Source organism: Canis lupus, chromosome 35 (genome assembly GCF_003254725.2).
Source record: "Canis lupus dingo isolate Sandy chromosome 35, ASM325472v2, whole genome shotgun sequence".
In the NCBI taxonomy this organism is placed as follows: domain Eukaryota; kingdom Metazoa; phylum Chordata; class Mammalia; order Carnivora; family Canidae; genus Canis; species Canis lupus.
In genome coordinates this window covers 26,103,526-26,128,641 of record NC_064277.1, presented here as the reverse complement: position 1 = coordinate 26,128,641, position 25,116 = coordinate 26,103,526, and the positions used below count along the sequence as shown (strand labels likewise).

Genomic DNA, 25,116 nt, shown 5'->3' with positions numbered 1-25,116 from the left:
GACAAGTCCTTGAAACAGGCAGAGGGACCTTCCTCTATGGACTCAACTGCCTCAATGTTCACACTTTGCTAAGGGCAGAAGGCAATCTCAGCCTGACCCCCAGGAGCCTGTGAGTCTACTCCAACATATACAAATTCCTTCAGAAATTTCCTTGATCTCTAAACCCCCAAGGTACATGTTGGCAATCATCCTGCAAGTGCATGGCCCACCGATACACATCTGAAGGGTCTCATGACTCAGGTTTTAATAGACAGTAATAAGGGACCTTTTCCCAAGAATAGCTAGCCCCCTCAAGGTCCTGGAAACCTTGCTTCCAAAATTCCTTTGTGTGTGTGTGTGTGTGTGTGTGTGTGTGTGTGCTCTTCTTTGCAATTGTATTTCAAGTTCTGTCAAAACAAGGCCCCAGAACCCCCAGGTTCAAGTATGTCCCCGAGCTTGGTCCACTGCTGCCTTATATTCATGTTTGGGTATTCATTCACCATTAAACCTCAGGATAGAAGATGTGACATAGCAGGACTCCTTCTTCCATGGCATGAGTCCTTTGCTGATTTGAGAGGTAGCAGCGGCAGCCAATGTGGAAAACACACTGGAACTTTTCCTTGGAACTGTGCTGTGGTCAGAAGTGCCTGCCAGGAGCACCATCACCTTTTCTTTGACCCTCCCTCTAGTTTCTGAAGATACAGCAGAAAATAATCTTCTTTGAAGATACTGGTAACAATTCCAGAAGACAAAACACATGCCACCAATGCATTGTGCTTTCAGATATTCTGGGTTTAATTCAGCTGCCAAATGAGCTGACTGATGCATTCACCTTGACAGCTAGGTAAGCCCACCTCCTTGAGGAAGCCCACTCTGTTCTTGGTAGCAGTGTTTTCATGGTCTGGGGAGTTACTCTGAAAAAGAAACCACTGAAAATTGTCTTCAGGTGCAGCCTTGCAATGGTTCTCTGCACCAGTGAACTCACTCCATTAATCCTTTGGATGCGTGATGCGTACAGTGAAGGCCAAGTAATGTTTATCTGGCACTTCTAAGCCACAAGGTTTCACTTCTAGGCATCTGAGGCACACCCTGTCACACTGCTGCCACCAGGAATCATGTAGGAACCACCCAAGTCGCTTAAACTTGAGCTTTTTTCCTTTCTTCTGCTCCTTCTTGTCCAAAAGCACCTGCTTTGCTTGAGTGGCTTTAAGGGCCTGATAAGCATTTCCCTTTTTCAGGAGATTTTCTGGAACCAAAGGGATCATCTTTCTTTGCTCTTGCTCTGCCATATTTCCTGAGCAACAACTACTGGCTTCCAAAACTCCTTAGAGAGTATGCTATCCCCAAACCCCTCCCAACTCCCAGGTATATAATCAGCCTCCCCTCACAGGCCCAGGGCACCTGCTCTTCCTGTCCACGGGTCCTGTCCCTGTGCTTTAATAAAACCATCATTTTGCCCCAAAGACATCTCAAGAATTCTTTCTTGGTCATCGGCTCTGTACTTAACCTATATTCCAAAACTTCATCATTCTCACATAAAGAATGGGCCAGAATGGGGCAAGAGATGATGGGGACACAGAGATGGCCACTGTGCCATAGACGGCCATGCGGATTTGGCCTAGTACCATGTGGCAGTAGGACAAGAGTACAGAGCAAAATGCTGTTCAACTGATTGCATTCAGGTTCCCTGACAAAGGTTTGGGAAATGTCATTGGCAGATGCCCAGCCCCAACATCACAGCGTAGGGTATACAAGAATGGATTGAAGCTGAGAGAGAAGAGATTCTGTATCTAAGAGCTCTTCTTAGAGTCTTGACATGGTTGCCAGCACTGGGCCCCCCACTGACAGTCTTTTTTTTTTTATTTTTTTATTTTTATTTTTTGACAGTCTTTTTATTTAGAACTGATCGGGGAGCCTGTGGCCTTATCATTCTTGTGATGTCCTGGTTTGAGTAGAGACTGGAGATATCATCTTTTATGGCTTCCTCTTCCTTTTAGGTCTGGCTATTCTTTGTTGGTCACAGGCGACTGTCATAAAAAATATCTTTTCCACCCATACCTAGGGCGGGGTGGTCTGGTTTGTTCCCTTATCTCTTACTTCTCAGCATTTGGGGAACTTTGTTTTGTGAGCCTGATTCCACAGCTCCCTACCTATCTCTCCCTACCTAGCCCTGCCAGTCCCTAACTCATTGTTCATTCTGGAGCAGCGTGTTTATCTTCACTCTTTAAATATCACTTCCTTCTGCAGCCACTTAAGCCGACTGTGCTCTTTCTCCATGGGGGCCCAGTGTGCCATGGCTGCAAACAGTAGCCTCCTTGGTAGTGTATGCAGCCTGTTGATTGTATGGGTTGCCCTAAGGGACCCTGGAGACAGCCCTTTATGGTCAACTTTGAGGTCTGACATCATGCTATCTCCAATCTAGGCTGCAGACAGGTATGCGAGGTGCCTTTGGGAAGCCCCAGGACACAGTAGCCAGGGTCCACACTGGCCAAGTCATCATGTCCATCTGTACCAAGCTGCAGAACAAGGAGCATGTGATTGAGGCCCAATGCAGGGCCAAGTTCAAGCTCCCTGGCCGCCAGAAGATCTACATCTCCAAGAAGTGGGGCTTTACTAAGTTTAATGTGGACGAATTTGAAGATACGGTGGCCGAAAAGCGGCTCATCCCAGATGGCTGTGGGGTCAAATACATCCCTAATCGTGGCCCCTTGGACAAATGGAGGGCTCTGCACTCATGAGAACCTTGCTCCACCCAAACCCTATTCACGCCCACCAATAAATCCTGCTTCCTGTCAATAAATAAATAAATATATATATCACTTCCTATTTGTTCACTTCTTGTTTCTCTTTGGTGACTTAATGTCCAGTAAACAGTACTAGAGGCAGGAAAAGAAGGACAATGTAACGAGACTGAGGGGGGCATTTTTTTACACATAGGATGTCACTGGTGAGCTGGTGGTAACAATTAAGAAGAATGGTAAGAGAGGACCAATCAGTAATTAATAGAAATGTATTGTGCACCACCCTACAGTCTCCCCATCCCCAAACGGTTTGTCCCTCCTCCTCTCAGCACCCCAGAGCCAGTAAGTTTCTTGACCCTGGTGTCAAACAACTCCAAGCCTATCTGAAGAACATTTTGAAAATCTACTAGCTGTATCTGCAATTGGCATAAGAAAGGCCCCGAAGGATTTTGGAGTATTGAATGCTTAGTAGAGAATCACTATTTTGTAACCGAACATACACGTTCTGTTAAACAGCAAATTGCCCGTCAGTCTTCTCAAGCAATTTCCTCCATCGAAAAATAAAAGATATATTGTACACCTTTACATTGAAAGCAGACGGAAAAACGTGTTGCCCCCTCTGAGGCTCGAACTCAGGACCTTCAGATTATGAGACTGACGCGCTGCCTACTGCGCTAAGGAGGCGGCCGCGTGTGGCCGCTCCCCAGCACACCTACCAAGAGCATGTACAACCGTGTCGTCTCCTGTCTGCGAACTGGGGTTTCTAAACCATTCACGCCAAGTTATCCCCGGTTTGGGGGCCAGAGCTGCGCAGGACAGAGCAGCCCGGCCGGCGCTGAGCGGCCTCTGCCGCGGTCTCGGGGCGGTGCGCTCACCTGGGCACCCGGGCCAGGCGCCCCATCCCGGGCACCTGCACCCTCCCGGGGCCGGACGCAGGGCGGGAGCGCGCTCTTCCCGCCGTGCGGTCCGCGGGATTCTTCCCTTGCTTCTGTTCCTCCTTGAGCTGCGGGGCTCGCCATCGGCCGGGCGTGCTCGCGCCTGAAGTGGGGAGCTCGCTTCCTGCCGTGTCGGCTCCTCCGCGCCCACACCCTCGGGGCGTGTCGGTGACCTGCGGGGCCGCCTGGAGCCGGGTGGAGGACGGGCCGGAGCCCCACGCGAGCCGAGGGCTGGGGGCTGGGGGCTGGGGGCGGCGCGGGGACATTCAGGTCGCAGAAGTGCAAGCAGCTCCCCGGGCCCAGGCGGTAGCGTGGCCGAGCGGTCTAAGGCGCTGGATTAAGGCTCCAGTCTCTTCGGGGGCGTGGGTTCGAATCCCACCGCTGCCAGAGCCTTTTTTACAGCCATCTGCCTGTGTACGCGTCCCTGTCACTCGCAGTGTAGACAGTTATCACAGGCTCCGAAGTCCAGGCAGGACCCCCTAGGGGTTTTCCCAGAGGTCACACGGCCCCCACCCACTCACGATGGGCCTTCAAGGATCTCAATGAGCAAGAAGGTGACGAGCATCTGCGTGTGGTACTGACCCCCTCCATCACTGCACTTTCACCCCCCACAAGCAGCCAGCACTAACAGACCTTCCTTTAATTCACTCTTTTATTTTAGAAAATATTTGTAGGTCACCTACTAGGTGCCAGGTGCTTTCTCAGGCCGCGCAGATACAGCAGACCCTGCTCAGTACGTTTAATCTATAAACGAAGGAAGAGCGTCGGTGTCCCTGAACCCCCGGTGCCCCGCAGGCCTGCACCCTCGGATCTCACGTTCTCGACCTTCCCTGCGCAAACCCTATCCTGGGGTCGCCCCGCCTCGCCCTGCCTCACCCTACCCCCGGTCAGGCCCCGCCCCTTCCCTCCTCACCCCTCCACGCCCTCTCTCAGCGCCCCCCCCCCCCCCCCCAGAGGCCGCCGCCCCTCCGCGCGTCTCTGTCCCCTAGACTGGGCTCCCCCTGTTCCTGCTCCCAGCACTTCCCTCTGCCCTCAAGCCATCATCCTCGAGGTCTCAGTTTAGAAGCTGCTTTTTCCTGGAAGCCTCCCGGGATCTACCCTTCCGAAATCACCGTCAGCCCCGGAAGACAGGGAGAGAACAGCAAGGTTCCCTGCCCCGGTGCCATTAGACGCACACGCGCCCCAGGATGACACAACTCCTGTGGACTTGTTCAACTCCTATGAATCACACCTTAGGTGTACTGTGGCCAGAACAGAGAATGTAACCGAGTCGTACAACCGCACAAGGTAGGGAAGGACAGACACACTTCGGATTGCTCCTGGTGTGACAGTGTCGGAGAAGGGGCGGAGGGTGATAAACTGTACCTGACACACTTCTGCCTAAGTTGTTAGAGTGGGTGGAGATTTGTTTCATAAGTCAAACACGTGGATTCATAAATTTATATATGAATTTTTAAAAATCCCAATCTGATAAACAGCAAAGGAGAAATGCAGGGCGTGGTGCCCTGGCGGGCTTGGCTCATTGCTACCTGCCCCTCTCTGGCAGGGCTGGCAGGCTCCATTACCATTCAGTCCATCATTCGGCATCTACCATAACTTTCGGAAACTTTTGTGTGATTGTCTGCTTTTCCTCATGCATTGTAAGATTTGTCAGATACAGAACAGTATTTCTCTTGCTTCCCCATATCAGGAAAGCTGAATAAATATTTGTGGCAAACTTCAATGAATAAATACATGAAAGAATAACTTTCTAATTTGTGGGGTAAGCAGTGCATACAGAGCTGAGAACCTGGGAGGACACTGAGATCTTCAGTCTTATGAAGGGTCAGGTGTTCTGAAGCCCCCTTTCTCTGGGAACCTGCAGTGATCTTGGTTGTGGACTGCTGGTTCTGCCACACTGGCTTGCTCTTTCTGTGTTCAGCTCTGCAAGCCATTCTTGGGTAGATCACCAGAGAACAGATGGCTTCTGGATTGTGGGGCCCAGGCATCTGTCCACCCTTCCCAAGATGTTCCCTTAGGTGGTCTTCATTTGTTTGCATTCACCCTGTGATATTTGTTAACCACATGGGCAATCCAAGGGAAAGGTACAGGCTTTTGAATTCCACACTCAAAAATAAACCAACCCGTGGCCATCTGCCCTGTTTTCCAGATCTTTACCCACTATCCTTTCCTAGGGAATAAATGTGCTAAGGCTGAAAAAGCAGTCATTTATACCCCCTCCCCCTTGCCTATCCTCAGAGAGTAGTTTAAAGTTAAATAATGGGCTTTCGATGTCCTGGTATCCCTTTAAAACCAGTGGTCATTTTTCTTATTCTTTAAGAAATAAGATTATAGCTCATGGGAATAAAAAGGATCCCCACCTGTACTGGGGAGAAAAGACTTGGTTCATTGCTCAGATAGATCTAAGATAGCTTAGGCCATCTTTGAAGGCCAGGAGACTCATGGACATGGAATGGAGAAGTGTGTGTGTATAAACAGGAGAACTTCACAGTTACCTGGCCAAAAGTCTTTGTTTCACTGCTTCTCTCCCCACCATGTTTCTTGGGCAGCTATTTAGTGACAGGTACCTTGCTTGGTTGGAGATCTAGCAAAACGATGAGTTGCAGAAAATGATTGAGGGATGCCTTCGCAACTCAGCCTTGGGAGACTCACTGAGGCATATTGAGAACAGGTGGTCAAGACTTCATATTTAGCTTAAGTGAGGAGCAATTTATACTTGGGTGTGGCTTCCAGCCATGCTGTATATATGATCTCTTTGTTATGTGTTGTTCTTACACTTACTAGGCAAACAATCATGTTATCCTGATGAAGTTAAGATTTGGAAAAAAATAGGTGAGTATGCGCAGCACTACGGTGTCGACTTGTGTTCATCCACACTGGGGGACACCTATTTATGGTTCCATTTGAACACTAGAATGTCCACCTGGGAGCTGTGACCCAGAAAGGACAAAAACAAACAAAGCAAAACAAAAGATGCAACAGCCATCCCCCTCACCCATGTCAGATTTAGCCCAAGGAAGGAAGGAAAAGAAAACCCTCCCAAAGGTCTAACACTGGGCTATCCCACTGAATATTCACACACTCCTTTTATCTGTGCCCTCAAGAAACACGCATTGGTTAAGCTTCCATTAGTCCCAGACTTGTGGTGTCAAAGAGGAAAGGGACTGGCGGGCACTTGGTACTTTTTGGAGTGGGGCCACAGATCTTCGGGTTTGAAACCCAGAATTATAACTGAGCAGGAAAGCACCTAGACAATGCAGGGTCGCCCTAGAAGGGTCTGCAGGTACTTTGAGTAAGTGAAGCTACAGAGAGGAAATGTTCTATTTTTCCTTTCTCTCTTTGGAACCGTGAGATGAAAATCCAACTTGCCTTTGCGTGGGTCAGAAATGAAGGCTAAATCAAAACCAGCAAAAGAATATCCTCAGAACCCTTCGCTGCCCCTGCCCGGGAATTAGGTGCGGTGGAAGCCCCTACCACCACCTGTCACCCATCTGACGCTCCAGTATCTGGATCGTCCATCGCCTTGAGGCTCGAAAGTGCACGGATTTTCCACCTGCCCCACGACCGCCAAAAAATGCCCTCTTAGATTAAAAAAAAAAAAAATCAGGAAGAAGAGACAGAACTTTTGTTTAAAGTGGTGCCTCATTCTTCAGTTGTATTCCGTACAGCTCTCACTTACACACACACACACACACACACACACAAGGGCACAAAGGAAGAGATTTCAGATGGACAGTGTGAAGGAGCACCATCGAGTGGGGTTCCATGGTGTAATGGTTAGCACTCTGGACTCTGAATCCAGCGATCCGAGTTCAAATCTCGGTGGAACCTTTCCTTTTATCTTTTTTACCTGCCTTCACATCTTCGCTCTGGGCCCTTAGATTTTTGAGGGGCTGGAGCAGGTCCCCGGGATGGGGACCGGCTGTGTGGCTCGCACGTCCCTGCGTCCACGTCCCGGATCCACGCGCGCCCTGGCAAGCGCCTGCGATGAACAGAGGGTGCGGGAGGGACGTGGTCCCCGGTCACTGTCACCGAAGCGGGGAAGGAAAGGGACAGCCTCCCTAAGGCCCGGCTTCGGGGTCGCAAAAGGAAAAGCAGACAGAAGACAGAAGGAGACCAGTTGAGATCCGAGGCGGGCAAAAAGGACGTGTCAGAAGTGGGATTCGAACCCACGCCTCCATGCGGAGACCAGAACCCTCCTTCGAGGAAGCGGAGCTTGAGTCTGGCGCCTTAGACCACTCGGCCATCCTGACACCCGGAAACCCGGGCCCCACATGGATATAATCTTCCGTTGTTATAAATGAGCAGCCGGTATAACCCACGAGAATCCTCGACAGGTCAGGCTCCAGCCGACAAGTGAGGATGGACTGACTCGCTTTCCCGGCGGAGCAGGAACTTGGAGTGAAGTCGTGAGGCTTTGCTCTCCACGCAGGCTGCCTTCGGATTCCTCTGCAGTCCCCTGCCCTCCCCGCCCTGCGCGAGCCCAGCGCGTGGGACGCGGCTCTGGAAAAACGCGCGGAGCTCAGCAGGGAGGTGGGCGAGCGAGCGTGGACGGGGGGGGGAGCAGAGGGCAAGGCGCGCGGCCCAAAGCAGCAGGTGGCGGCGGGGGTGGGGGGATGTCTTCACGCACCCTCCCCGAGGATCCCAGAGCCCCGGGGAGGTTCTCCGGCCGCGCGCGCGTCCTGCGGGGGGCCAGGGTGCGCGGGTGCAGAGAACCCACGCGGACACCGAGATCTACTTTGCAGGCCCAGCAACCACGCGGCAGGCCCCGCGCGTCCCCGACTCTCCCCCCCGGCGAGCTTGCTCCACGGCGCACACCTCCCACGGGCCGGTCTGCGGGTCCTTGTTTCAAGCAGGGACGACACACAAAAATCGTTGGAGGTTTGTGAAAATATTTCCAGGATAAAGACGAAAACTAACAGGAGGTGGAAGAGGAGCTAAAGCGAAACAAACCCAAGCGGGAAACTGGATTTTTAGAAAATTAGAATCAAGTCCTCAGTGAGGTAAGAGGAGATAGGGTGTTCGCGACACAAGAAGAGAAGGGGAAGTCTTAAAATTAATATTATGGTGGCAGAGATTTTTAAGACTCCCTAAATACGGTTGCGGCCATCTCCTGCCAAGTGTGGGGTGGATGTGGAAAGCAGGGGACAGTCCAGAAGAAAATAAAAGGTATTTGGTAAAAGGTATGCCATCAAAACACCGGGGTTTCCAGGAAGAGAAAAGGAGAACATGAAAAGGAGAGCAGGACGCGACACAGGCTCGTTTTGCAGAACCGGAGCCCCCCCCAGCTGCAGGTGAACGCGGGTCCACTCACGGCCCGCGCGGTGGCGGAGAAGGATGCCCCGCACTGAAGCGCATCGAGAAAGGGCAGGACCTGGGGGATGAAGGGAGGATCCTGCAAGCTTCCAGAGAGGAAACAGGAAAGGCGGCATCTCAAGGGCTGGGACGAGAGGGCACCCTCCCTGCGGACACGGGGAAGCCTGAGACGCAGCCGCGGTGTCCCGGCCACCGCTGCCTCGAACCCAAACCGCGCAAGGGACCCCAGCGCCCGGGCGCCGCCAGCCAAGTGCGCGCGGGCGCCCAGGTTCCCAAGTCCTTCTCCCTGGAGGCTTCTGAGGCATCGTTCCGCAGAACGGGAATTCCAGGGAGAAAGCGGAAGATGTGAAACCGGGACTAGGGGACCCGCCGCAGGGACGAGTTCCAGGGGGCGTGAGGAGGGGGCAGACGCGGGGCCCCGCGACCACAGACATCAGCAAGCGGTTGCCGGCTCAGGATTCAGCGCAGGGAAGAGCCGGCAGAGAAACAGGAAGCAGGTAGGTCTGCTGCAGGAGCAAAGGCTGTCAAAGGCAGGAAAAGTAATGATGGTGTATCGTATTAGGAAAATAGTAGGAAGTCATAATGACGAGAACTCAACACTGATTTAACTAAAAATGAAATATGTATTTGAGAATTTATTCAGTATTTGTTGAATTCACGAATAACTGAGTAAATAAATATATCAACAAAAAGCTGTCCATGAAGAACCTATGCCCAAATATAAAGGATTCTTAGGGATATATTCTTATAATAAATAAACTTTCATGAATATATTCTTTTTATGTCTCTCAATCTGTCCTTTGCTTAGCTAAGGACAAATTAAATCTTCCCTAAAATGCCATCATGAAGACAAATAATAATCTTAATGGTCCATTAGAACCTCACAGAAATCTTTAAAAGCTGCCAAAACCACCCCAACATATATGAATTAATGTAAATTTTATAATTAATTAAAATATACAAGCAAATTTGGTGAACTGGTTTTCCATGACTGTATCTACCTTCTGCTTTTAGGGACACAGAGCTAAAAGGAAGTGATGAGACATATATGCATTTGAAAATTGATGATACAGCTTTTTTTTTTAATAAAGATTTTATTTATTTATTCATGAGAGACACAGAAAGAGAGGCAGAGACACAGGCAGAGGGAGGAGAAGCAGGCGCCATGCAAGGAGCCCACCCAGCAAGGAGCCCTGTGGGACTGGATCCTTGGAATCCAGGATTAGGCCCTGAGCCAAAGGCAGAGGCTCAACCACTGAGCTGCCCAGGCATGCCAATGATACAGCTTTTCAATAAATGGTGCTGGACCAACTGGGGAAAAAACTAAATCTAGATTCCTATCTCACACTTGTTAAATAACAAAAATTCAACTGTCTATATTTTAAAGATCTAGTTGGCTTTATTAATCGACTCCTGGATTGGGCAGCATCCCATCCAGCCAAGTAGAGAGGAGCTCCAAAGGGCTACAGAAAGGGGGAGGTTTTCAAAGGCAGGACAAGAAAGTCATCAACAGAAAAAGATTATTTCAGAGTCAGTCACCTTCATTTGGGGACATAAAGGGGACACCTTTAATAGGTGGGTGACTTCATCTTCCTTTGGGGGATGAAGGGGCCCTGTGACAGATTACCTCACTGGCACTGACCAGGAAATTCTGTGTGGTCTGGTTAAACTTAACATTCCTGGGAGTTGAGGCTGCACTCAGGACAGGGATTAGTTTTGGCTTATTAACCTAACTGGTGCCATTTTGGGATTGCAGTTTTCTTTTTAACATAGCAAATCCAGAAATGAATTAAAAATGGGTCATACACCTAAATATGAAAGGGAAAGTAAAGCTTCTAGAAGAAGAATATCTTAATGAACTCCAGGTAGGCAAAGGTTTCAAAAACAGCAATAGTAACCAAAAAAGAAGTAAGTTGATAAAGTGGAATTCATCAAAACTGAAAACTACTCATCAAAAAGATAATTAAAAAGTTAAAAGGGAAGCCATAAGCTGGGAGAATATATTTGCAATATACATATCTGACAAAGGACTCATTCTAAATATATAAAGCATGACTTCAAATCAACAAGAAAAAGACAAATACCTTATTTTTTAATGGGCTAAAGACTTCATCAGGCACTTCACTAACAAGGCCATTCTAATGCTCAGGAACCATGTGAAAAAGATATTCAATATCATATTTATCAGATTAAAATCAAAATCACAATGAGTTACCATTACAAATCTACTCAGATGGCCAGTATATATATATTTAACTCACCAAATATTGGTGTGAAAAGTAATTTGAATTCTACATACAAGTAAAATCATATGGTATTTATCTCTCCCTGACTTTTTTTTTAAGATTTTATTTATTTATTTATTTATTTATTTATTTATTTATTTATTTGAGACACACACAGAAAGAGGCAGAGACACAGGCAGAGGGAGAAGCAGGCTCCCTGGGGGGAACCTGATGCAGGACTCAATCCCTAGACCCTGGGATCAAAGACCCTGAGCCAAAGGCATATGCTCAACCACCAAGCCATCCAGGCATCCCTCTCTGATTGACTTATTTCACTTAGCATTATACATTCTAGCTCCATCCATGTTGTTGCAAATGGCAATATTTCATCCTTTCTGATGGCTGAGTAATATTCCATTATATATATACCACATCTGCTTTATCCATTCATCTGTCCATGGATACTTGGGCTATTTCCATAATTTGCCTATTGTAGATAATGTTGCTATAGACATTGGGGAGGACGTACCCCTTCAAATCTGTGTTTTTGTATCCCTTGGGTAAATACTTAGTACTGCAATTGCTAGATCATGGAGTAGGTCTATTTTTAACTTTTTGAGGAACTTCCACACTGTTTTCCAGAGTGGCTGCACCAGCTTGCATTCCCATCAACAGTGTAAGAGAGTTCCCCTTTCGCCACATCCTGGCCAACATCTGTCATTTCCTGAGTCAATTTTAACCATTCTGATTAGTGTGAGGTGGTATCTCATTGTAGTTTTGTGTATGATTCCATTTAATACGAGTTCAAGAACAGGTGAAATTAATGTGTCTGGAAATTTAGAACAGTGCTTTCCTTTGAATAACTCTTGGGGGTGGGTATTGATGGAGGGGGAGCATAAGGGAGCCTCTGGGATCCTGAAAATATTCTTCATTATGATCTGAATGATGACTACACACGTAACAGTTCAATTACACTATACATTGAGAAGTTGTACACTTCATGTGTATTTCAAAATTACAGTATAAGATAGTTTCTTACTCAGGGTCAATTAGATGCTCCACAGTATAAGTTCTGAAGATGTTACAAGAAGAGAGGAATTGTTGTATCTTGGGAAGATAAAGGTTTTTGAGAGGCTGAATCTGAGGAAGCAGGTCAACTGCTAGGAGAGCAGGGGCAACTGCTTATTCAAGTTCAGCACAGAAACAAAAGAGAAACAGTCCCGGAGCTCAAAACGGTGGTGTAACCTTCAGGCCCAGTGCATTCCGGGTCCTTGGATGATTTCTTCTTTCCATCCAGAGTGTCACTCCTACTCCTGATGGTCACAATTACATACTGATTCGCCTGATCACCTAATGTTGCTCCTTATTATAATTATTTCATCCCAGGTAACAAAGTACACCCAAATCAGGGCTCATCGGGGTGACTTCGCTTCTGCACGGGCATCAACCTGTCAGAATGCAGCTGTGCGGCAGTTGGGTAGCTCTTCATTCAGCTAAAGCCTTTGTCAGGGAATGGCTAGACACATGGGCTCAGCTGAGCCCTTGTCCCCTCTTTAGAGTCCCATGGTAGAGTAGTCAAATGTTGTTATAGACTGAATCGTGCCTTCTCAAGTTCGTATGCTAAAGCTCTAACCCCCAGTGTGACTGGTAGATTAAAGTTAAATGAGGTCATAAGGAGGGGGCCTCATACAATGGGACTGATGTCCTGAGAAGAAGAGGAAGAGCTACTGGGAGTGAATGTGCACAAAGAAAAGGCCATACCAAGGACCCAGAGGGAGTGGCCACCTGCATGCTAAGGACAGAGGCCTCAGGAGAAGCCAAGTCTGCTGACACTCTGATCCAGGACTTCCAGTTTCCAGAAAATAAACTGAGAAAATAAATCTCTGTGTGTAAGCCACCCGGTCTGGTATTGTTATGGCAAACCAAGCACACTAAGACATCTTCCCTGGTGGCTGAGGACTAAGAGACCAAGGCAGGGTCTTTCTCACCCAGGCTGGGCCAAGCACAGCTGAATTTCTGCTGTACTCTGTTGATCAGCTATTTGCAGGCCAGCCCAGATTCAAGGGGGTAGAGGAAACCCCATGTCCTGATGGCACAGTGTGCCAATGGGGAGGAAAGAAGCCGATGGTGAGCACCGTGGAGGCAGCTTCCACTCGCCCCCACCCAGCCCCCAGTGCTGGTGAGCTCCCCAAGGGCAGGGATCTTGTCTAGTGTGTTTACCAGACACCCTCTGCTCATATCAAAGTGCCTGTATTCAACAAAATCCCCCAAACCCTTGCTGTTTAAAAGGACAGGTCAGGCACAGCTGGGGGGATCAGTCCATTAAGCATCTAACTTTGGCTCAGGTTATGTTCTTAGGGTCTTGGGATCAGCCTGAAGATGTCCCCACATCTGGCATTGGGCATTGGCATTGGGCTCCCTGCTCATGGGGAGTCTGCTTTCCCTCTGCCCCTTCCCCTGCTCATGTGCTTGCTCTCTCTCTCTCAAATATATAAGTACAGTTTTTTTTTTAAAGATTTATTTTATTTATTCATTCATGAGAGACACAGAGAGAAAGGCAGACACATAGGCAGAAGGAGAAGCAGGCTCCCAGCAAGGACCCTGATGTAGGACTTGACCCCTTGGAAGCCAAAATGATCAGTGCTGTCTGTCCACATTTTCTTCACTCTTAAACTTCTAGAAGTCAGATTCTCTCACAGTTTACAATATCCTCCCAATGGTTTAATTATTACCACGTCCATAGGCAGCCACAAAGGATTTGAGGTGCTTGAAAAGAATGCAGTCAGACATGAGAGTTTTAAATTTTGGAAAGAAAAAAAGTCTGAGGAGGAAGAATGCCTCAAGTTCTTGGCATCTAACCCTTTGGTTTCTTGCCTAGCTCCCTAAAATCCCTCCCTTTTTATAACTCTGAGATTATCTCTACTATATTTTCTGCTTATAAAATAGCATATGTTTGTAGTAAAAATAAAACATACATTGCAGAAAAATACAACCTAGAAAGCAGATATCAACCATAATCTATTCCTTCCTCCCAGGCCTTCTGACACCTCATACCCAATTTTAAAACGATTTTACTTATTTATTTGAGAGAGAGAAAGAGAGAGAGGAAGAGAGAGGATCTCAAGCACACTTCTTCCTGAGTGCAGAGCCTAATGAGGGGCTGGAGCCCAGGACCCTGAGATCAGGATGTGAGCCAAATCCAAGAGTTGGATGCCTAATCGATGGGGCCACCCAGGCACTCCTGGCATATCACAGCCTTATTAATTTGGGCTACATTCCTCTACATATTTTTTAGTGTGTACATTTGTACATTATTATCTTACGAAAAAATTAATTCACTCTATGCAGTGTACTGCAACTTGTTTCTAACAAACAACATAATGTGGGTGTCTTTTCCCATCAGTACAAACATTTTTTAAAAAAGATCTGATTTTAGAGAGAGCGAGTGAGAGCCAGAAAGATCACAAAGGGAGAGGCAGAGGGAGAAGCCTCGCTGCTGAGCAGGGAGCCTGATGCAGGACTCAATCCCGGACGCTGAGATCATGACCTGAGCCAAAGGCAGACGTTCAACCAACTGAGCCACTCAGGCATCCCACACATGTCGTTTTTAATGACAGAATCATGTTGTTTCATGTACCATAATTTTTAAACTAATACATTTTTGATGATTTTTTTTCTTTGCTGTTTTCTTTTTAACTACTTTGGTTCTCCTTGTTTTTTCTAGATCAAAAAAAACTAGATTTGAATAGTAAATAAATCTGAAAATAGCAAGATGAATGATATAATGGAAATTTTCAAATGCTGAGGAATGGACAGACTGTTATCTCACTTTATATTTCTTTTACTGTGAGAAGAAACTTCAGAGCTTATTTGTAAATGGACCAATATTTCTCAAGTCAGAAAGTAAATTCCTGAAACAAAACCCATTCCTTTAGTCAGGCAAAAGCATTTTTTAAAGTTTGAAGTTTAAAGTAGAATATCCATTTTTCTGTGCAGAAAGGAGTACTTTATATGCTTGAGAATTTTTTTTAAGATTTTATTTATTTATTCATGAGAGACACAGAGAGAGAAGCAGAGACATAGGCAGAGGAAGAAGCAGGCTCCCTGTGGAGAGCCTGATGCAGGACTTGATTCCAGGACCCTGGAAGACAGACAGATGCTTAACCTCTGAGCCACCCTGGCATCCCTATCCTTGAGAATACATTCATGTCCTTATATATTTTTTTATTTGCCTTAGATAACAAAGGCATGCACATGGTGCAAAATAAAAAGATACAAAAGATAACTATTCACTCCAACACAGAAATGCCTCCAGATTACTAGGAACGTGACCATTTCTCTAGAATTTTTAAATTGTGGACCTAGCAAGCCCTCCATCTTGCTCTCCTCCCACCCCTACCCCCAAACCCCCTACCCCCAGCCATCTATCCCCTCCATATCCACCAGAGAGCAAAAGAAAGAAACTTAGAGGCTGCTGGGCTCTTTTGTCTCCTTTCACGCACTGCCCTGAAATGCTCATCCAAGCTGCAGTAAGATCAACGATGGAAGAGCAGGCTTTTTACTTATTTACTTAATAAAGTTTGAGACATTTCTGATACTTTGATGAAGGTTTTCTCTTCTTCTGTTCATGGGTTTTGTGCATTAAGGAATCTGGCCTCACCTAAAGAGAGGTCTGGCCTTCATTTTCCCCAGGAAGTGACCTCTACACGCATGGGGTTCCTTGCTGGGGTTCCTCGCTGAGGTTCCAGCGACAGTGGCGTCTCTTGTCCTGGGGCCCCTCCCAGCACACACGACAGTCTAGGCAGCCCAGAGGACTCAGCCCACAGCAGACGCACATCCCTCAGGATGGCTTTGTGGGGACTTGTGACTTCAGTCTGAGGGAAGAAGGTGGAAAATAAAGGTGACAAGGACAAGATGAAGACCAGGGCAGGTTTGGCCCGTGGTCATGTTTCCCATACTGTTTTGTGTGACGTCAGAGAGATGGCGAAAGGGAAGAGTCAAAGGAGGGGTTTCATAGAAACCCGGAAATTAGGTCACAGATACTAACTCGGGGCTTGGGACGGAAACTGCTAATATCCATTTTCACCTTCCTCTTTTTTTGCTTTTGAACCCAGATTTTTTTTTTAAAGATCTTATTTAGGGATCCCTGGGTGGCTCGGCGGTTTAGTGCCTGCCTTAGGCCCAGGGCGTGAGCCTGGAGTCCTGAGATTGAATCCCACATCAGGCTTCCTGCATGGGGCCTACTTCTCTCTCAGCTTCTCTCTCTCTCTCTCTCTCTGCATCTCTCATGAATAAAGATAAAAGATCTTATTTATCTATTCATGAGAGACACAGAGAGATAGATAGGCAGAGACACAGGCAGAGAGAGGAGCAGGCTCCATCCAGGGAGCCTGATGCAGGACTCCATCCTGAGACTCCAGGATCATGCCCTGGGCCGAAGGCAGATGCTCAACCGCTAAGCCACCCAGGCGTCCCTCAAACCCAGATTTTTATCCCCGTAAGCCAGTGTGCTCAGAAAGCATGCACTTCCCAACCTCCTGTGGCAATGGCCAAAGACACTGACGGGAACTTTTCCGTGGACAAGAGCCTTCTGGATAGGATCTTCGACAGTGTGATGGTTGGTCTTGGTTTACCTGGGATGATGTGATGTGATACTGGGGTCTGGGAGCAAAGGGTCCAGAAAGAATTCTTGAAACGTCTTTGATGTAAAAAAGGTGGTTTTATTAAAGCACAGGGACAGGAACCATGGACAAGAACTGCTCTGGGGTCATGAGGAATGGCCCATTGTAAACTTTCAAATTGGGAGGGGAATAGGGATTGTGTAAGCCTCCCAGGTATTTTGGAACAAGATAAGGTCATTCAAAAAAAAAAAAAAAAAAAAAAGATAAGGTCATTCATTACCTCTAATAAAACCTGAGTCCTGGGGATCCCTGGGTGGCTCAGCAGTTTAGCTCCGCCTTCAGCCCAGGGCATGATCCTGGAGTCCCAGGATTGAGTCCCACGTTGGGCTCCTTGCATGGAGCCTGCTTCTCCCTCTGCCTGTGTCTCTGCATCTCCCTCTCTCTCTCTCTGTGTCTCTCATGAATAAATAAATAAAATCTTTTAAAAAATATTTAAAAAAATAAATAAAACCTGAGTCCTGAGACCCTCCAGATGAATATCAGAGGGCCATAGGCTTGGGGGATGACCACCAACATGTGTCCTGGGGGTGGAGATACAGGAAGGTTCTAAAGGAATTTTTTTTTAAGATGTTACTTATTCATGATAGACACAGAGAAAGAGGCAGAGACACAGACAGAGGGAGAAGCAGGCTCCTCACAGGGAGCCCGACATGGGACTCAATCCCTGCACCCAGGATCTCGCTCCTAGCCAAAAGCAGACACCCAACCGCTGAGCCACCAAGGCGTCCCTCTAAAGGGATTTTTATATGTTAAAGACTCACAGGATCCTGGATGTCAGGCTAATATCAGGCTAAGGTTGCCTGCTGCCCTCAGCAGAGTATTAACATTGAGCAGCCGAGCTTCCAGAGGAAGGTCTCTCTGCCTCTTTCAAGGATTTATCAATGGGCTGTGGGTACTAAAGAGGTTTAATTTTTCTACATTTCTTTTGCTTTTGTTCTCCCCATAATGGGACACTTCCTGTTTGAATGCAGATTTTTGTGTGAATGTAAGTTTCCATTTCTCTGGGAAAATGCCCAATGACATATACATTTGAGAGTCAAAACCCCAGCAGCCATTTGGCGACCTCATCAGAGAAACCTCCCCTGGAGGCCCATATACAGTAACACCCAATCACTTTCCACTTTCCACAATGGGATTCATTTCTCATGGCATCTCTCATACTATCCATCTATTTCTTGATTTGCTTATCGTCCATCTTTCCCTCTAGAAAGCAACTCCACGTGTCCAGACCTCTGTTTTGTTCCCTGCCATATCCTGGAGTTTAGAAGAGAGGCTAGCATATACTGGACAGTCAACAAACACTTGCTGAATAATGAATCAATGAAAAGCTCTCAGACATCTTTCCATATTAGTATGTATAGATTTGACTCATTCCTTTTGGTACTGACATACTATTCCATGGCATGCCCACACAGTATTTTCAACAACCTGTCCCCTGGAAGCATGCTTCTGTTAGTTCCAGTATTTTACAAACCCAAACAATGCCCTAATTGCAATCCTTAAATAATCAATCAACTTTGTTTACATGAGAGAGAAGTGGAGTGGATGATTCAAACATTTGTGCATTAAAATTACTTGTTAGCTATCACCAAATTATTCTCAGCAATGTTCTCCCAACTTATATTCATTCCCCAGCACACCAAGGGCTGACTTTCCTCACATTCTCACCAATACCGAGTATTGCCGAGCTTTGTAATCTTCACTAATCTCATAAATTACAAGCATCACATTATTTTATTCCATGAACAATGAGTGAGTTGAACTTCTTTTCACATGTTTATGAACCAACTGTTCTTTTTCCTATGTCTTACTTCCTCTGCATTTTAGTTATATTTCTGAAAGTATTTTGTCTCTCAAGGAAATTTATCCATTGTGTGTATTTGCAAAAAATACTTTTCCTAATTTTCCTTTATTGTTCGACTGTTTAAAGGTACTTTTCTGTATAGAAGTCATTTGCTTTTTAATTTTATGCAATCAAGTGTATCCACGTGTGGTTTCTGAGTTTGTGGTTATGTTTAGAAAGACCTTCCTCTAGATAACTTAAAAAAAAATCAACCAGTTTTTTTAAAAAGGGCTTTTCTATAAAAGAAATTTTAAAAATATAAGCCTTTTCACTGAGGGGCGCCTGTTGTGCCCAAGATTGTGAATCCGAGAAACCACCAAGGAGCCGACACAGATGCAAGTACACGAGGGTTTACTTACAAGCTCGAGCCTGGGTCCAAGTATACTCCACACAGCAGAGCAGGGGCTTGGACCCGGAAGTGGGTTACAGCTGGGTTTTTTATGGGCTGGTCTAGGGGATTTTCAGGAGGGGGGGAGGAATTTTTTTTTCCAATATGGGGGAAAGGGTGGGGGAGTTTCTTAAGATCTGATACGGGATTCTCTGCCGAGGGCAATTCTGAACTGAGCTCTGTTGTCTTTCTGAAATGGGATTCCCTGCCGAGGGCATTCTGCAGTTTTTCCTGTAAAGTTCAGCTCTTATTCACAGGGGCCTAAGATGGCTGTACTTGTGCTAATGCTAACTTGAGGTGGAATGGCCTTAATTTTTCTCGGCCTCCACAGCGCCTGGGTGGCTCAGTTGGATAAGCGTTTGCCTTATCATGATCCCAGAGTCCCGGATTCGAACTCCATGTCAGGCTCCCTGCTCAGTGGGGAGTCTCCTTCTCCCTTTCCTTCTGCTCCTCCTCCCTGTTCATGCTCTCTCTCTCTCTCAAATAAATAAATAAAATCTTAAAACCTGGGACACCTAGGGGGCTCAGTGGTTTAGTATCTGCCGTAGGCTCAGGGTGTGGTCCTAGGGTCCTAGGATCAAGTCCTACATTGGGCTCCCCACAGGGAGCCTGCTTCCCCTCTGCCTATGTCTCTACCTCTCTCTGTGTTTCTCATGAATAAATAAATGAAATCTTAAAAAATAAAATAAAATAAAAATAAACCTTTCATCGATCTGAAATATATTTTGGTATAAGAAGTAAGATGGGGGCTCCTGGGTGGCTCAGTCAGCTAACTGTCCCAAGTCTTGACTTCGGCTCAGGTCATGATCCCAGGATCCTGGGATGGAGCCCCAAATGGGGCTCTGTACTCAGCCTGAAGTTGGCCTGTCCTTCTTCCTTTGTTCCTCCTCTACTGTCTTTCTGTCTCTTAAATAAATAAATAAAATATTTTAAGGAGGGGAGCATGCACCTGGGTGGCTCAGTCGGTTAAGCATCTGCCTTCAGCTCAGGTCATGATCTCAGGGTCCTGGGATCTGGCCGCATCAGACTCCTCAGCAAGGAGCCTGCTTCTCCCTCTCCCTCTGCCTGCTGCTGCCCCTACTTAAGCACTTCTCTCTCTGTGTCAAATAAATAGATTTTTAAAAAATCTTAAAAAAAAAAAAAGAAAGAAAGAAGATGGAATTTTTCCCCCCAAATAGCTGGCCAAATGTTCTAGGATCATTTACTGAATGTGCAAACACCAACCTGAAATTTCTCTTTTGTCTTGGACTAAATTCCTATTCAGATTTGGGCCTAGTCCTCAGCTTCTATTCTGTCCCACATCACATGGTAGAGGCAGAGAAGAGGAGCTACAGGAAGCAGCTATACCTTAGGCCTCACCAAGTCCTACTCACCTTAGTGACCTGAGGATGAATGATCCAAGGAGGGAGGGCTCAACAGTGTTAAGTGCCTAAAAACCATCAGGATAAAGACTGAAGAGCATCCTCTGGATTTAGCTAATACTAGTAGAAATTACTGGTACCCTTAGGGTAGCTAGATTGAGTAAAGGGAGTAGGTAGGATAATTTTAAAATAAAATACTTTAGGGGCATCTGGGTGAGCATCCAACAGATGTTGGCGAGGATGCAAAGAAAGGGGAACCCTCATGCACTGTTGGTGTGAATGTAAGCTGGTACAGACACTCTGGAAAACAAGGTGGAGGGAAGTTCCTCAAAAAGTTGAAAATACAGCTACCCTATGACCCAGCAATTTCATTACTAGGTATTTACCCCAAAGGTACAAATCCAAAGAGGCACCTGCACCCCAATATTCATAGCAGCAATGTGTACAATAGCCAAATTGTGGAAAGTGCCTAGATGTCCATCAACAGATAAATGCATAAAGATGTGGGATATACAGACAATAAAAAAAAAAGAAATCTTGCCATTTGCAATGATGTGGATGGAGCTAAAGGATATTATGCTAAGAGAAATAAGTCAATCAGAGAAAGACAAATACCATATGACTTCACTTACATATGGGATTTAAGAAACAAAAGAGAGAAGCATAGGGGAAGGGAGGGAAAAAGAAAAGAAGATGAAATCAGTGACGGAGACAAACCATAAGAAACTCTTAATCATAGGAAACAAACAGAGTTGAAGGAGAGGAGATGGGTGGGGGATGGAATCATTAGGTGATGGGCATGAAGGAGGGCATATGATGTGATGAGTACTGGGTATTATAAAAGACTGATGAATCACTGAACTCAACCTCTGAAACTAATAATGAACTATATGTTAATTGATTCAATTTACATTTTAAAAATGTGGGAAAAATTTTTTCAAAAAATAATTGTATTTCTTAGTTAGGTTTAGCTTTTGTTGCATATGCAGACAATCCAAATAAGTGGCTTACACAAGACTGGCTTTAGTTTCTCTCACATATATGAAGTTTGATGCAAGCAGACTGCAGTGTATAATGACCCAAGCTTCTTTACCTCTCACTACACCATCCTAATTGGTTTCCAGTGTTCAAGATTGCTTCATGGTTCAGGACAGCTGCTCAAGCTCCTACCATCCTGTGCACATTCCGGCTGGAAGAAGAAGGAAGGACAAAGGTTAATCCTAGTGTTAGAACTGGCAATTAGTGAGGCTCCAATGGGATGCCTGGAGGCCAGCAAGGAAGAGGCCATGGCCAGCCGTCGGGGAAGGTCCAGGCCTGTCCTGGAAGCACTCCAGGAGGAGCCAGATCATACCAGATGGGCCCCAGATGGCAGCGCTTGACAGGAACCCCTGAGCAGGTTAGGAAGAAAAGATGCGGAAACCTTGCTTCCAAGAAATCCTTGCACTAGTTAACAGCTCTGTGAAAGGTAGAAGGTGAACTCCCCAGGCACTGAGCTCTCTGGCTTGCACACTCCCTCTCCCTCTCTATACCCTCTGGCCCTCTCTGTTTCTTGCTTTCTTGCTCTTACATCTCGAGGTGGTACTTTCACTTTAATAAACGTTCCCACTTGTGCCGCTCATCCACTGTGCTGTGTGTCTGTCCTTGAATTCTTTGTTGTGATAAGATCAAGGACCTTCAGTGACATCTTTGGGCCAGGCTGGGTCAAGGCCTCAGGGCCTGGGGTCTCCACATTCCACCCAGCAGCATATCCATAAGCAGCTAGATGAGGTTTCATACTGAGCATTGCCATCATGAGCCTATCTCAGTACTGGCAGCAAAGTGGCCTGGGAAGTATCTTTTAGTGGAGCATATTACTACCTGGAATAAAACTTGACAGAAGCAGGGGTGCCTGGGTGGCTCAGTGGTTGAGCATCTGCCTTTGGCCCAGGGCATGATCCTCGAGTCCCAGGATGGAGTCCCAGGATGGAGTCCCAGGATCGAGTCCCAGGATCGAGTCCCATGTTGGGCTCCCTGCATAGCCCCTGGTTCTCCCTCTGCCTATGTCTCTGCCTCTCTCTCTGTAGGTCTCACGAATGAATGAATGAGTAAATAAAATCTTAAAAAAAAAAAAAAACTTGACAGGAGTAGAAATTATCTATAAATTAGTTCAACAGCAGTCCTTTCTATGTTGTATTAAGATTGAAAGCACTTATTAAAATAAATAGGTGTCCCAGAAGTCCCAAACTGGAGGCCAGGAAGTCATGTCATCCGCAGAGATGATTTCACAATTTTTAGTTTTCAACACTTAAAATGCAGTAAGTTTCATACAAAACTCCAGATCTCGGGATCCCTGGGTGGCGCAGCGGTTTGGTGCCTGCCTTTGGCCCAGGGCGTGATCCTGGAGACCTGGGATCGAGTCCCACGTCGGGCTCCCGGTGCATGGAGCCTGCTTCTCCCTCTGCCTGTGTCTCTGCCTCTCTTTCTCTGTGTGTGTGACTATCATAAATAAAAATTAAAAAAAATTAAAAAAAAAACACAAAAACTCCAGATCTCTGGGGCACCTGGGCAGCTCTGCTGGTTAAACATCTTGCTCTGCCTCAGGTTGTGATCTCTGGGTCCTGGGATCCAGCCCCCACCGCCCCTTCCTCATTGCATCTGCTCTGTGCTCATTGCATCTCACTCAGCTGAGTGGAAGGAGAGAGGACTCTGTCCCTCTCCCTCTGCCCTTCCCCAGCATGTGAGCACGCTTTCTTTGACATAAATAAATGTTTAAAAAACTAAAAACAAAAAATCCTCCCAGATTTCTGCCTTCTCTTGAACTGAAAACTTGGCAATATGCTGGGCCCAGATTCTCAATGGCAATCCTTAGTGAGAGATGAGAGGTAGCTGCCTCGGGAGGACGTATGTCCTCTGTCACTGTCCCATCTTTCCCTACCGGTCCCTGGTCTGAGCTGCATCCTGGTCTGAGCCCCTCATTTAAGTTCCCTTCTTGCCTCTAATAGCCATTTATGTTTGCATGCCATTCCATTTACAAATATATAATAATGGTGGTTTTCAATGTAACTAGAGTGGGTCAAAATGGAGAGCATAGAGAGCCTGCAGAAGAGCATGGAGAGCCTGCAGAAGAGTCTCTTGTTGAGATACTTGAGCATCTCCTATGTTTCCTTATTTATAAAGTATGTTGGACTACGTGAAAGACAAAGTCACTGCCCACTTTAAATATAGGCCCTGATTGAGAACTTTGAGAGGTAAAGGTTCTTTTTTTTTTTTTTTTAAGATTTTATTTATTTATTTATTTATGAGTGACAGAGAGGGGGCAGAAACACAGGCAGAGGGAGAAGCGAGCTCCATGCAGGAGGCACAACGTGGGTGGAACTCGATCCCGACTCCAGGATCACTCCCTGGGGGGAAGGCAGGTGCTAAACCGCTGAGCCACCCAGGGATCCCCTGAGGTAGGGGTTCTATGCAAGGCAAAGTCTCCCCTAGAAAATAACCAAGTCCTCAGAACTGGAGGTTCTGCGTGAACACGGGAGGCTGAGTGGAAGGAGAGAGGGCAGCGTAGTCAGTTCACTCAGATTATGCTCTAAGGATGGGGTAGGGTTGATGAGTTTGCAGAGGGCTGCGGTGGGCACAGCCAAAGCCTCAAGGCCCTAAGTGCTCACCAGAGCCCCAAGCTCAAGGGTTTGGACAATGTCGTGGAGGCAGAAAAGGAAGCTTTGAAGATTTGTGAGTGAGAAGGGAGAGAATGAAAGGAGCATTTCAGAGTTTTCTAAGGATGATGCTCACCTTTGGAGGTGTTCTCTAAGGACGTTAGAGAGAAAGACTTGCCATTGGGAAATTCGTGGAAATGCTTGTCACCCGGCTACTAACTCATCTAAAAAAACAACTGCAAGCTGACAATGTTGAAATGATTTCGGCCAAGGTGTCATCATGGAAATGAAAGAAAACAGAGGCACGTTGAAAAATAAAGCAAGGCAAGGCTGTCTGCACTCAGTGAAATCCCAAGGATGAGGACGATTCTGAGGAACCAGCAAAGGAGACCAGGGAGTGGCAAGGTAGGGACGACTGGTCAGTGCGCTGGCTACTGCGAGGGCCTGGGGCGGCGGGATGGTGCTCTGGGCCCTGCAGGAAGGAGCACGCGCGCGCGCTAGGTCCCGTTCAAGGCCCCGCGCATTGGGCGTGCTCTGTGTTAACGGACGAACACCTATGGTCAAAACCTTACAAGACGGGATGAAGCCTCCCTCCTCGTTGAGGGTGCAAAGACCACCCTGTTTCTCCGAAGGGGAAGCCAGAGCTGGGGTGGGGAAGCACGTGGTTCCAGGGCAGCGGGAAGAGGCCGCGCTGGGCTCCTCGGCCTCCTTCCCCTCCTTCCGCCTTACACAGATGCTGCCATCAGATAATTAAGGCTTTTTCTCTTTGGAAACACAATGGCGAGCGCCAGCGAGTGGGGCCGTTCACTGGAGCGGCCCGTTGGGCTCGTCCCACCCTCCGGCCTCCCTGGCGGACGTCTCCTCCGCCCGCGCCGAGCGCGCTTTCCGGGCCGCGGGGAGGCCTGCGCGCAGAGCTGGGCACCCACAAAGGCCCGGGGGTGCAGGCCAGGCCGCGACCGCTCGGCGCGGGGACGCGGGGGTCTCCGGGCCCCGCCGCGCCCCCAGGCCCGCGGCCCGC

General features: G+C 47.2%; 2 protein-coding genes, 1 long non-coding RNA gene and 5 other non-coding genes across 11 annotated transcripts; 5 read left to right on the top strand and 3 right to left on the bottom strand.

Annotated features, from left to right (window-relative positions):
- Positions 1-2,198: 2,198 nt before the first annotated feature.
- Positions 2,199-2,765, top strand: LOC112674442 (60S ribosomal protein L10-like). The gene has a single exon (XM_035710659.2). The coding sequence runs from the start codon at positions 2,415-2,417 to the stop codon at positions 2,715-2,717; it is 303 nt and encodes a 100-aa protein (XP_035566552.1). The 5' UTR covers positions 2,199-2,414; the 3' UTR covers positions 2,718-2,765.
- Positions 2,221-2,354, top strand: LOC112674492 (small nucleolar RNA SNORA70). Its single transcript, XR_003145441.1, has one exon. It is a non-coding gene; the product is annotated as a small nucleolar RNA SNORA70 (small nucleolar RNA).
- A 566-nt stretch (positions 2,766-3,331) lies between the features above and the next one.
- TRNAM-CAU (transfer RNA methionine (anticodon CAU)) lies at positions 3,332-3,404 on the bottom strand. The gene has a single exon. It is a non-coding gene; the product is annotated as a tRNA-Met (tRNA).
- Positions 3,405-3,960: 556 nt separating this feature from the next.
- Positions 3,961-4,042, top strand: TRNAL-AAG (transfer RNA leucine (anticodon AAG)). Its single transcript has one exon. It is a non-coding gene; the product is annotated as a tRNA-Leu (tRNA).
- A 3,372-nt stretch (positions 4,043-7,414) lies between these two features.
- Positions 7,415-7,486, top strand: TRNAQ-CUG (transfer RNA glutamine (anticodon CUG)). Its single transcript has one exon. It is a non-coding gene; the product is annotated as a tRNA-Gln (tRNA).
- Positions 7,487-7,540: 54 nt separating this feature from the next.
- On the top strand, positions 7,541-24,503 carry LOC112674466 (uncharacterized). 3 transcript variants are annotated; one of them, XM_049105985.1, is made up of 4 exons: positions 7,541-8,188; positions 8,401-9,468; positions 21,594-21,865; positions 24,371-24,503. In XM_049105985.1, the coding sequence occupies exons 2-3, from the start codon at positions 9,037-9,039 to the stop codon at positions 21,846-21,848; spliced, it is 687 nt and encodes a 228-aa protein (XP_048961942.1). In that variant the 5' UTR covers positions 7,541-8,188; positions 8,401-9,036; the 3' UTR covers positions 21,849-21,865; positions 24,371-24,503. The 3 variants fall into 3 exon arrangements, with proteins under 3 accessions (XP_048961942.1, XP_025326706.3, XP_048961941.1); XM_025470921.3 differs by lacking the exon at positions 24,371-24,503 and having other exon boundaries at positions 7,543-8,188; positions 21,594-22,087; XM_049105984.1 differs by lacking the exons at positions 7,541-8,188; positions 24,371-24,503 and having other exon boundaries at positions 8,276-9,468; positions 21,594-22,087.
- TRNAL-CAA (transfer RNA leucine (anticodon CAA)) lies at positions 7,804-7,908 on the bottom strand. The gene is made up of 2 exons: positions 7,871-7,908; positions 7,804-7,849 (listed from the first exon to the last, which is right to left on the bottom strand). It is a non-coding gene; the product is annotated as a tRNA-Leu (tRNA).
- Positions 14,540-24,811, bottom strand: LOC112674467 (uncharacterized). 2 transcript variants are annotated; one of them, XR_003145426.3, is made up of 5 exons: positions 24,671-24,811; positions 24,235-24,341; positions 21,563-21,658; positions 15,857-16,070; positions 14,540-15,337 (listed from the first exon to the last, which is right to left on the bottom strand). It is a non-coding gene; the product is annotated as an uncharacterized LOC112674467 (long non-coding RNA). The 2 variants fall into 2 exon arrangements; XR_003145425.3 differs by lacking the exon at positions 24,671-24,811 and having other exon boundaries at positions 24,235-24,376.
- Between the last annotated feature and the right edge of the window lie 305 nt (positions 24,812-25,116).

What these genes read in the sequence shown, in the direction of transcription:
- LOC112674442 (XM_035710659.2), top strand. Translation starts at nt 2,415, where the DNA reads ATGCGAGGTGCCTTTGGGAAGCCCCAGGACACAGTAGCCAGGGTCCAC.
- LOC112674466 (XM_049105985.1), top strand. Translation starts at nt 9,037, where the DNA reads ATGAAGGGAGGATCCTGCAAGCTTCCAGAGAGGAAACAGGAAAGGCGG. An exon ending in GGCAGAGAAACAGGAAGCAG is followed by an intron (nt 9,469 to 21,593) that starts GTAGGTCTGCTG and finishes ATTGGTTTCCAG; the next exon opens with TGTTCAAGATTGCTTCATGG.